Here is a 12,702-nt window from a genome sequence, read left to right as displayed (position 1 = left end):
GGCTCAGCTGCTCACACAGGTGTTGTAATGCTGGCAGGTGCCATTATAGGGGGCATTTGTAGGTTGTTTTACATGGTTGACTAAATCATGCTAAATGTGGGTTTTATGAAGCAGTGAGTGTGAACACAGCTGTTCGGTGTCATGAAAGAGTTTCCACTGAATCCTCACAGACATTACTGATAATGTGATGGTCTACAGAGGGGAAGGTACCGTCTTTGAGACCCTGTTCACTGTTAAACATGAACACAGAGCAGTCTGAGGCTGGCTGCATGCCAGAGAGCTCCGGGCCCATAGAAATAAAATAAAAGGATTTTTCTTTTGTTTTGTGACTCGAGCCAGCTTCTTTTGTTCTTGTTGTGACTGAAGACACCATCCATCAATCTAATGGCACACAGGTGGAAACAATTTAGGGAGCAGGCAGGCAATCACACCGGAGGCAGAGGAGGGCAGAAACACTAAACTGTCTCCAGAACCATGGACTCACCTGTTGTTACAGATCTAGTTTTGGCCTTTGTCTTTGATTTAAGCCTGCAGGTTGCATTTTGATGAGTTTTGATGATTGCTGTGTTTTTAGTTAAAGGACTGTTAGGGGGTTTTTAGTTCTGGTGAGGCCACAAAGCGGCGATTAGCATGTGGGAGGATTGTTTATGAGATGCTGATCAGAACAGCAGGCGGGCATCATTAATACAAAAATGAGTAAGATAAGAGTCTCACATTAAAATAGCTGGTTTAATGTGAATGGTTGGCATCAGTTTCACAATTAAAAATTCGACATTTTATTTTGCCCTTTTTCCTGTAAGTGTGACAAAAGTATTGATGTGCGGGCAGTGAAGGCATTGATGTTGACGTCAAGAGTCAATTATTAAATCTGAACTAAACCCATGGGAGTCCACAGACCTATGAACATTTTCAGCCAGTTTTTGTGAGTCCGGTCTCCTGAGGAATCCTGACTCATTGTTATTTGGTGAATCTCTCAGCTCCTCCAGATTTGATGGTCTCTTGGCAGGGTCCCTGGTCTTTAGTTCTCTGCACAGACTTCAGTCAGTAACTTGAACTTTGCTCTCCTGGAGGTGGTTCTTCACCAGAAGCGACATAAGTTTCAGGATGTTGTGATGGAGGAGAAATAGCTTTCAAGATACCCAGACATCTCGTTTCATGATTCTTCCACGCTGACAGGATCCACAGTTCCAGACTGACTGAATCCTCCTCACAGCATCATACTGCCACCACCATGTCTGACTATATAAAGCATGTTCTTTGTGTTTTATGCCTCTCCTTTCTGTCTCCACATGAAGACAACATCTCTGTGAGCACAGAGCTCTAGTTCAGCTTAATTTGACCAAATGACTTCCAGTCTGTGTGCTCTGTCTCCAAGTGGTCTCTAGCAGACTTCAGTGTGTGCTCTGTCTCCAAGTGGTCTCTAGCAGACTTCAGTCTGTGTGCTCTGTCTCCAGGTGGTCTCTAGCAGACTCCAGTCTGTGTGCTCTTCCTCCAGGTGGTCTCTAGCAGACTCCAGTCTGTGTGCTCTTCCTCCAGGTGGTCTCTAGCAGACTTCAGTCGGTGTGGTCTCTAGCAGACTTCAGTCGGTGTGGTCTCTAGCAGACTTCAGTCTGTGTGCTCTGTCTCCAGGTGGTCTCTAGCAGACTCCAGTCTGTGTGCTCTGTCTCCAGGTGGTCTCTAGCAGACTCCAGACTGTGGGCTCTGTCTCCAGGTGGTCTCTAGCAGACTTCAGTCTGGTTTGGAGGTGTCTTTTCTGCAGAGTTTTCTCGGTCTGCCTCCTTGCACTGTCACTCCTTGGTGGCGGTTGTAGCAAAATTTCTTCACAGTTGTCCCATCTTGTGTTTTCTGAGCTTTTATTGTGGAACCATTATATTTATTGCAATCAAGTGTCTTGGCTCTGCAGTGTATCAGTGTGTCGACCTAACACACACTTGCTCTCTCTCTCTCTCTCTCTCTCTCTCTCTGCATGTGTGTTTCCACAGCTTCCTGGTGGATTATGACTAACAACTAGCAACTAAATCCAGAAAGTCACATCTTACTGCCTACACCGTCACACGGACAACGACACACTGGCGCATCAACCCACCCACCCACATGCACTCTGAGACACACACACATGCAGACACACACAAAAGGCATCCATGTGTTTGAAAGCAACAGGAGACGGAGACAATGGCATCAGCAGCTTTGTTTCATGTTCCTGTCTTGGACTGCTCATTATCGCTTATATCAAAAGGGGTAGCTGCACCCTTTAACCCATCTATAGACTTGAAAGTAACCAAATTTCTGCAATGCAAAAAGCCATTTAATGACTTTTCGTACCCCCCTCCGTCTCTCACCTGTGGTATGGCCTCCTTTCTCTTGCAGTGTTTGATATTAACGCCAGTGGAAAACAAACAAAAAGATGATAATGTAGGCTACTAGAGCAAGCGGAGAAAGAAAACTGCCAGTAGTGTTTTGTGCTTATTTGAGGAGTTGTTTACTGTTAAATGTTGATGAGGATTTTCAGTCATCCAGGTCATTCTAATTCAAAGGGTTAAAACAAGGCAACCGGACCTCTTCTCATGATGTTTCACTGCTTGGAGGAGCAGCTAAACGTCTTCAATAGAGCTCTACAGGTGGGGTTTCCTCACTCCAACCCTTTGAATTTACTGTTAAATACAATAAGATTAAACAGGGAGGATGAGACGAGCGGTTGCTGCAGCCTAAGCGTGCATGCTGACGCCCCGGCTGTGTGATACTGTTGCACTGTTTTTCTTTCACTTAGCTGTCCTCCTGTGATGTGCACAGAACGCCAAAAAAAGAAGCTATTATTAAAGCCGCTACAGATGCCCTGAAGTTTATCTATCGCTGCATACAGTATACTAGTGGTCAGTTATTAGTTACAGCTCCTCCATCTTGGATCTGAAGCACAGTCTTCTGATGTAAAAATATCTTTGTGAGGAGATTTCATTGTAAGCTATAAAGAGAAGACTATATTTAATGTATGATGTATTTATTTTGATCATGGTACTCCCATCTGTACATACAGTAGAGCTCACATATATTCATATTCCTCTTGTGCTTTGGTTTGGTAATGTACACCACCAAAATGACTGAAAGCTACTTTAATAAAATGATACTAATTGTTTGTTTTGACAAGTGAAACTGCCTCTGAATCTTTTCACAGATGTATTTATTGTCCGTTAATTTTACCCTCCATTGCATCATCATCAAATGGTTAATTCCTGGACTCTCTCCTGCAGGAAAAAAAAACACTAAAAGCAGCGCTGACAAAGTGAAAATCACATAGAGGTGTGAAAGGGGTCACTTTGAAATAATGAACCGTAGGAGAGGTATCACCTCGGTGTACCGCAGCTGCTCTTTTACAGAGCTTCCTTTAAATTTCTGCTCATCGTTTTCAGCCAGTGCCTGCACAGCAGTGAGCAGCTGACACAGTCAGAGATGAGATGGGAACACAGTGGAACATTTTGCAGCGCAAGAAAGAAACACCAGGAGTTAGTGAAAATCAAGATTGAACATTTGTACATGTATCAGAAAGCTATGATTGATTTTTATTTTTAGGTTGCAGATGTAGTGTCTGTGGCTTTCCAGCCCATCCTCAACAGGAAAACTTGGTCCAAATTTTGATCCGCATCTCCATGACCCCGTTCACACTGGGGAAATCAATCCAACTAGATCGGGATTCGGGCCGTATTCTGTTATAACAACGTGAATCCAGATATATCCGGATAAATCTAGCCGCATTGGCTCAAATGTGGTTCAGGTCTGAACGCAAATCCGGCTAGTGACGTGATACTTCCGGTTCACAGGGACAGTGTCTGGGTCGCGTACAAAAGCCCTATGTAAACAACCGTCGAACTACAACATCTTTTCCCCAAGTTTATTTTCCACAGGGTTACAAAAGAAATAAGCTGCTTTTTGAACTGAAATAAAAGGAACGAAAGAAGAGCAACACGGGACAAAACAACGCGTGCGTGCACGTGGTCCTACAGCCTGAACGGACTCTGTATGTTACGAGGCGCCACCTAGTGGTTTGGAGGACAACATACAACCCGAGTTAAGCTGGATTGAGCGAGGACACGTGTGTGTGATAGCCAGATTTGAAAATAGGTCTGAACGTATCCAGCTTAAAAGCTTCAATTCAATCCTACTCTAGCTGGATTGACTGTCTCCAGTGTGAACGGGGTGTACATGTTCATTGGGCCGGAACTCATTATGATGTTCACCACTGTAAGACAGGAACATGTTTCTCTGTAAAAATGTGTTAAATGTTGATTTTTAGCTTTAAAGAATAAATAAAAAACACTGACTGTTGTTAGCGTTAAATGAATTATCCTACTATCCAACAGTAGCTAGCTTGAGCTAACTAGCAGTGACAGCTTGTTGTTGAAAATGGCTGCCAAGCTAAACAGGTTACAGAGGAGGTCACGTTTGGACTGACAGTGAATGTGGTGATTTCCAACAAGAGCTGAAATTTGTGCTGCCTGCCACAAAACAATTCATTCAAAATGACCTTGATTCATTGCTTCACTTCCGCTCCACCCTGAATGCTGCCTCCCGCCCTCTTCAGAACCCTACAGGGGGACGTCACAGAGGCTTTGGACATAGTTATATATAGGCTATACACCAACGTTTCATTTTTAATTCCTCACCTGTCTGTGTTATGCATACTTAATATTGCGTACTGTAAATAGACCTCAGTGGTGGATGTGCTTGTTACAGCCGTCTCTCATCAGGAACAGGAGGTGTGGGTCTCTTCATCCAGTTTTAGCAGCAGAGAGCAGAACAGATAAATGAGAGGTCTTCACTTTACTGCCAGTGTCTCCTGTAAGAGCCTCAACAATCAGCCCAGTGATGCTTCAGCATCTGTGCAGATGAACATTTGGAACAAACAGTTTCATAACAAGACTCTGGCTGCATGGACTTATTATTCAGAGCTGGTGCTGTTCTCACCGCAAAGGGAAAGGGAGGCATACATTTCCACTGAGCCCTCCGTGCACCCACAGTTCAGCTCCCTATACACTGGACGTATGCAGCATCCTAATGCTCAGCTTGAACGCTACAGTTTAGGCTCTCACAACTCAAAAAAGTCTGAAGATGGCTGATGCCGTGGAGCCTGAAGCTGGGACTCAATGATTCTGCATCTATAATCTGCATCTGTAATAATTTCTCTCAGGCTGGTGTCCTGTTTGATTTACAGAGAACTTAGGTAAATTTCAGGTGCTGTCCTTACGTCAGAGCTCTGATGCAGCTCTCAGAAGATTTATGACTAAAGAGTATTGACAGAAGTGGAGAGAGCCTTTGTGTCCTCTCTGTTTGAGAACGAGGCTTGTTTCTTTCACTCAGATTGCTTGTTGGATTATTTGGATTTCGACTCCAATCATGTTCAGATGTAGCGCCTGTCTGCAATCAGCCCAAATACAATGGTGAATCTAGCATCAATCGATGTTTTGGATATCAGCACTGAATCTAATGAAAATGTGATGAACACAGCGACGCCTCTGCTATATTAAAACCAGAATATTGTTGTATTTTTGTAACGATGACAGCAGCCTTCAGGATTAGAAAGGGAAAGGGAAAATCCTGACAGCAGAGCGCACTGTTGACTTGTTTCTTTACCAGTGCTACACTGCTAAATGCCAAGCAGCGTGATCTTGTGTCAAAAACCATCCCCTCCAGATTATGCTACACAGTGGTTGCTACAAATGTTAGCATCGCAGTTTACAAGAGACTTGTTTTTTCAGCACTGCTAGCTATAAATCACTAAATTAAAGTGGTCTAAAAATTTAATCACTGCATCCAGTTGCGGCACAAACGTGACCTCCCTTTGTGCTTCATTGTCAAAGCTGTCACTGATGGATAGCTGATGCTAATGCTAGCACAAGATGGCATGTTGGGAAACATGTAAATAATTCTGTGGTTATTTGAATCCTGCTTCACCTTCATCTTTTAACCATGCTAACTAGAGCCAGTGTTTCATCTGAGCATCATTTCATTTCATTTTTTCATAAAAATCTTACAGATTGCACCTTTTGTAACTTTTTCTTTATTAGTGTTTTGTTTTTTATTAGTGTTATTTATGGCGCATACACCGTCCATTTTTCCCAGCGTTCAGTACACTTCTCCAACTTAAGTGTTAAGATGAAAGTATACAATAAATGTCACTAATGATCCTGTGCCACTGGTTCAATGTTGGAGGGTCTAATTGTAACCATTTTCTAGTTATGGCTTTTCTACTACTTGCCAAAAGTATCTTCAAAAGATATTTATCCTTTGGGACTGTTTCTGGTATTTTGCCAAGGTATAACTTAACAAAAGTTTAATCTAAACCCAGCCCCATTATTTTATTTATCTCGGTTGCCACCTCTTTCCAGTATAGCTGGATTTTCTCACAGGCCCAAAAAATATGGAAGTGATTGGCCATATCAACTCCACACTGCCTCCAACAGAGGCCTCAGCTCTGAATGCCTGTTTGTAATGCTGTTATTTTAGGAGTTCTAAAAAATCTCACTATGTTTTTCCAACTGAACTCTCTCAATAGTCGTGAATTTGCAACAGTCGCTTGTGTCTCACATATGTTGGTCCAAGTCTGGTCTGATATTTGTGTTCCTGACTCCCTTTCCCATTTTTGTTTAATATATATTGTTGAATGAGTTTTAGAGGCTTGCATAGCACAATATATCCTTGAGATCAAATTGTTATTATCTTTATTTTGGTATGCATCATGTAATATAGAGATCAAATTATATTCCTTCCCTTCATTGGTTTGTAATTTTTTATTATAATAATCTCTGGCTTGCAGGTACCTATAGAAATCCTGCTTCTCTAGTTCAAATGTGTCTTAGATTAACCCATAACTCTGGAATTTGCCATTTGAGGTGAGGGAACAAAAGGATGTAATTCCTTTCTTGGCCCATCGTTTAAAACCTTCATCCAATCTAGCAGGTTCAAATTCCGGGTCATATGGCACCCAGTTCAAGACCCTAGCCTGTTTCTCTAGTTGTAACTTCCTCAAAACCTTGAACCATATTTTTTAAAGTGAAAAACGTCCATTGGTTTAAACTGTTGTAATATCTTTCAGCTTGGCCTTTATTTCCTATTAAAGTCTGTATTGGGATATTTATCTGTGTGATTTCCAAAGATTTCCATTTGGATTGATAGTTTGGAGCACACCAATATACTAAAGTTTTCAATTGTGCTGCATAATAATAATCCTGTAGACATGGTACAGCTCTGCCTCCCTTCTCTCTTTTCAGCTGCAATGTCCTGAACTGGACCCTGGGTGTTCTGTTGTTCCAAATAAACCTTGAGATCCAGACATTCCACTCATTAAATTGTTTTTGAGGCATCTCAGTGATTGAAAGAGATAAAGAAGCCATGGCAACAAGTTCATTTTAATTATTTCTATTCCATCACTATATCTAGTGGGAGGAGGGTCCATCTAGAAATGTCAGATTTGATTTCTTTATTAATAAGGCCATAATTATTTTCAAAAAGTTTTGACATATCTTTACATAAGTTTATTCCTAAATATTTTAGTTTAGATGAGTCCCATTTAAAATTATATTTCTCCTTTATATCTGGGTGAGGTGTATAAATTAAATATGAGAGTTTGTGTTTTTTGAATATTTAACTTTTATCCAGAGTATGAGTTATATTCTCCCAGTAGGGACATCAATTTAGGAATACTAGAGTCAGGGTTTGTGATGAAGAGCAGGATATCATCCGCAAACATACAAGACTTATGTTCCTCTCCTCTAATCACAATCCCCTTTATTTTGGATTTCTCCCTAATTGCTTGGGCCAGGGGTTCAATAAATAACGCAAATAAAGATGGACTCAGGGGACAGCCCTAGCGTGTCCCTCTTTCTAAATGAATAGTTCGTGACAAGTGACCATTAACTCCAATCCATGCTGTTGGAGAAAAGTACAACGCTCTTATACATTTAATAAAGCCTTCCCTAAATCCAAATCTTGCAAGTACCCTGTATAGATATTCCCAACCAACCGAATCAAATGCCTTTTCGGCGTCCAAGCTGATCAAAATTGCATTGAGGTCTTCTGATATAATATGACCCAATTGTAATGTTCTCCTTACATTATCATGTGTCTGTCTATTTAATACAAAACCTGTTTGATCAAGATCTACCAACTCTGGGACGATGGCCTCCAGTCTCTTAGACAGAATTGAAGCAAATATTTTGTACGGTAATCTACGTTTAAGACTGATATTGGTCTATATGAGCTGCATTCATTTTTATCTTTTCCTTCCTTCGGGATAATAGAAATAACCGCTTCCTTCCATGATTGGGGGGCTTCCCCCATCCTCAATGTATGATTAAAACATTTAAGCAGTACAGGTATAATTTGATCTTTAAATGCTTTATACCATTCGGACGGGGATCCGTCTGAACCCGGAGCCTTATTAGCTTTCAATCTTGAAATCGCCTTATTCAGTTCTTCTTCTGATGTCTCAGTCATAATTACTTTATTCTGTTGTTCTCCTATAGAGGGCAGATCTAACGATCTTAAGAAGTTCTCCATTATTGTAAAGTTTGTCATGGTCGGTTGGGTATATAAGTCTTTATAATATAATTCAAAAGCCCTTTGAATATCCTTTGGTTCACTACAAAGTTCTTGTGTCTTGGGATTCTTAATCTTACAAATTGTGTTCTTTCCCCATTGTTTTCGTGTCCTCAAAGAAAGTAATTTCATCACCCTAGGACCCTTTTCATAGTATCTTTGTTTAGTAAATTTAAGTTGTTTTTCAATTTCCTCTTCATATATGCCATTTATGTCTTGTTTGATTTTATTTAGTCTAATCAATATCTGAGGATGTTTTTGTTCAGTGTGTCTAATTTCTAATAACTTCATTTCCTCTTGTAGTTCAAGGAGTCTCCTCTGTTTCTCCTTTTTCCGAAAAGCTGTGAGAGCAATAATTTTTCCCTCGAACAACTGCCTTTGCCGCATCCCACAGAGTATTTGGAGACACCTCCCCGTTATCATTATTTTGTAAATATGATTCAAACTCCTGCTGAATTTGCTTCCGTACTGTTTTGTCATTTAAAATATTTGTATTAAGTCTCCATAATGTATTTCTCTGTTGATTAGTCAAATACAGGGTTGGATACACTCCAGCATGGTCAGACACGTCCCTAATCCCTATTGTACAATCCCTGACTCTATGCCAGTCTGATTTATACATGAATAGGTCATCAATTCGAGAATAAGCCACATGGCTCGGGGAGTAATAAGTGAACTTTTTTTCTCCTGTATGACTCTCCCTCCACACATCAATTAAATTTAATTCTGCAAGCATCTTCTGGACTAAAGTGGTGTTTGGGCTTTTCTTTTGGCGCTGATTAGATGTATCCAGTTTAGGTTGAAGGTGGACATTAAAATCACCTCCACAGATTAAAATTCCCAGTGTTTCCAGGACTATCAATTCAAATATTTTCTTAAAAAACCTTTTTTTGCTCCCTGGGGGGGGCAGATTGCACCTTTAAAGGTGCTTTTTCTAAATGTTAACTCAGAACAAAGTTCTTTGTTTGTGTTACTGCTGCCTCTCTCTCCTACAGCGACAGCGTGCATTCTGTATTCTTCCTACTGTTTTTAGGCCCACTGCTGGGAATGACCCAGTCTCTGTTCCATCTTTTTATAGAGGTTCTGTATCAGTGCTGAATGAGAAATATGTGCACTGCAACCTCTGCTGAATGCATTATTCTCTCAGATAAACACAGCCCTGCAGTCTCCGGAGAGTTCTGCTTTAACTCTGTTGGTCTATTAAATGTTTTTGATTTAAATAGATAGAAACTCGCACTTCACTGTTCTCTCCTCTCTGCCTAATATTTCCATACCTAATGGTGAAACATGCTTTCCTCGTTGTCAAAAGGGACACCAATAAAAAAAGACAAAGTCAAGGATACAACCTTGTGCAGTGTTTTGAAATCACAGTGCTCAACTTTCCTTCAGCAGTGCAGAAAAAAGGCTTTTTTTCTCTTTCAGACAGGTGCCCTTGGCTCTGATGTGTGCAAACACGGCTCATCACTTCAGAGAGCCAAGGGCCAGGGCTAAGGTGACCAAACGGCATCTGTTGTCCTGTTTCATTCTGTCCCTGCATCGCCCCCACCTCGCTAATGTTCTTGTTCAGAAGTCCACGCACAGCATCCAAAGTCAAAGCCTGCGTCAGCTCCCTGTCTTCTCAGGAAGTTCAGAGCAGACAGCAAACCTTGAAGGAGTGCTGGATGGCCACATCAGATGATCATGATGAACAGGATCATGTTGAAGCACAGATCTCAGGTTGGGCTGTGTGTTCTGTAGCACTCGTCTTCTCAGGAACCCAAAGGTTGGACCCTTGAGGTGCCAGAGCAGCAGCAGTTGTTCCGGTTCTTCTTGTAATCAGCGCCTGTGCTTCTTTTAAGATGGAGACCTGACTGCGTGGGAGGCAGCGTGTTCAGAAGGCGCCGTGCCTCTGAAGCGCTGACTCACTTCTCCTCATTGACTTAGACGCTCATATTGACTTCTGCAGTTTATCATCCCATTGTTTTTGTCCTCTTGTGTTGGTTTACGTCTCTGAGTAAGTGTGAAGGTCCGTTTTCTTGTACTTCCTGTTTTATTTTGGTAGCAAACATTCCCTGTCTCAGTTGGTTTTGCTTCCTGTCAGTTTCCCTGCTCTGTGATTGGCTGCCCCGCCCTCATTGTTTCCACCTGTGTCTCCTCAGATTCAGTCCATGTGCTTCTTCATAGCTCCATGTTCTTCTTGTTGTTAAATGTCGTTTAGGTTACCCATGGTTCCTCTGCTGAGCGGAGGGTTGATTCATAAAATAAACATACTATTTGTTATCGCATACCAAACTGCAGCACTGAAGAAGACGCAGGCTGGAATAAGAAAAACTGAACCCAGGCTGGAGTGACTCATTCTCTGTGAGAAGTGAGAGTAATGAGAAAACAGGATGCAGAGGAGAAATATGTTTCTTCTTCTGCATCGTCGCTTCACTTGAAAAAAGTGACTTGTGTTGCTCAGGCTCCAGCACAAAGCTGGGACGGTGGGCAGATAATTAAACCAGCCTCTCCACACAATCAAGACTGTGCAGGAGCTCTGTTGGCAAGAAAGGAGCAGAGGCAGCTCACCACACACTGAGACGGCCCTCTATCCACAACAAAGAGCGCACACACACACACACATACACACAAACTCTGTGAGTGTCTGCTGACTCCACTCTTTCTTTGAACAGGCTTGTGGTGCAGTATAAAGCAATAAACTAATAAAAATAACTTTGACAGTGCTGAATGGAGAGACAAAAAGCACGCTCACCATAGATAAAGATGTTAAACTCCTAAAAACTGTGTATTAAATATGCAGAAAGAAAGGAGTGCATATTCATGTGCACTCAAGTTATTAACTTGCACAGGAACGAGGCCACGCCTCATTACAGGATTACCTGTACAGGTGTCTCTGCTCCCCCTCCCCAACCCCTTCTTTTCTTTCTTTCCTCCCCCCGGGGGGGGGGGGGGGGGATCTGGGCTACAGAGACACACCCCATACCCCGAGACATACCAAATAGTCTCTCCTCCTTTTCTCCATTTCTCAGGTCGAGCATTCACCCCTTTGATCCTTTCATCCTTTCCCTCGTCCCTCTTTTATTCCCTTGGATCCCTCATCCTCTCATCTGTTACCCTCCACCCCTTAATCAGCTTATCCTTGGCTTCTAGTGTCTCTTCCTTCTACACATGTTACCAAAAAGAAGTAGAGTCTGGACATGTGGCTGTTTCCCTGGAACCTCTCAGCATCTTCAGCACTGAGCAGACGTCAGACATGCGTCTAATCAACAGATGATGAGTCAAGTTTCATTTTTAGATCAACTAATGATCAGCATGAACATTTCAAGTCATTTTCAACAGCTGCTGTGTTTTTAAGTCAAACATCAGAAGAAGAACTCATGTGCTGCACACAGCAGTGAGTCACAGCATTAAACCTGACAGCAGGATCAGACAGCAGAACGTTTCTGAAGCTAAATGATGGTGGAGAGCATCTCCTCACAGAGCCCACGCTGACCTCTGTCCATCACTGAAAGCACCTCTGATGTGGACTGGAACATCAGACGTGGACCATGGAGCAACCATCTCTCTGACTTTCTTGCAGAAACATGCTTCACATCTCAACGCTTGTCTTACACTGCCCCCTTGTGGTCGTATATGATATTACATCACCACACTCCTCCATGCTTGCGGCTTTGAATCATTCGATATTAAGTTACAACCATTTAAGTTGCCACAAAACAAACACAGCTGCAGCTTTTCCTCCTAAACATCTTCAGAATATTACCTGACCTCAGCGGAGGGAAACATGATGATGATTCATGATACATGGTATATTTCTGCCTGCTTCAGTCTGACCAGACGCTTCATACCTGCATTCAAAAATGCGGCTCTTGTATATTTAATCATGATTCACTGAATGATTTACAGCGTTAAGAAGACAATGAAGATGCAGCATTTAGCACAGGCATGCCATATATTATAGAGAAGACTTTTCTTAATACTGAGGCCATTTTCTTCTTATTATTACATATTACTGATAGAGACGGGCACGTGAGAGACTCTTTGAAGTAATTCTACTTCTTTATTTCATACTTCATGTCAAGATATGTTTTTCATATGAATAACAAAAGAACATATTTAAAGAAGAATGAAGGGGGG

General features: G+C 41.8%; 1 protein-coding gene across 1 annotated transcript in view; it reads left to right on the top strand.

Annotated features, from left to right (window-relative positions):
* Positions 1-2,858, top strand: part of necab3 (N-terminal EF-hand calcium binding protein 3) — a 34,248-nt gene extending 31,390 nt beyond the window's left edge. The window contains exon 13 of the mRNA XM_028407083.1: positions 1,983-2,858. Within this exon, the coding sequence (XP_028262884.1) occupies positions 1,983-2,011 (29 nt within the window). The 3' untranslated portion in view covers positions 2,012-2,858. The remainder of the gene's footprint in view (positions 1-1,982) is intronic.
* Positions 2,859-12,702: the final 9,844 nt, after the last annotated feature.

This window comes from Parambassis ranga, chromosome 5, assembly GCF_900634625.1.
Source record: "Parambassis ranga chromosome 5, fParRan2.1, whole genome shotgun sequence".
Taxonomy (NCBI): Eukaryota; Metazoa; Chordata; class Actinopteri; family Ambassidae; genus Parambassis; species Parambassis ranga.
This window is presented reverse-complemented; position numbering and strand designations above follow the sequence as displayed.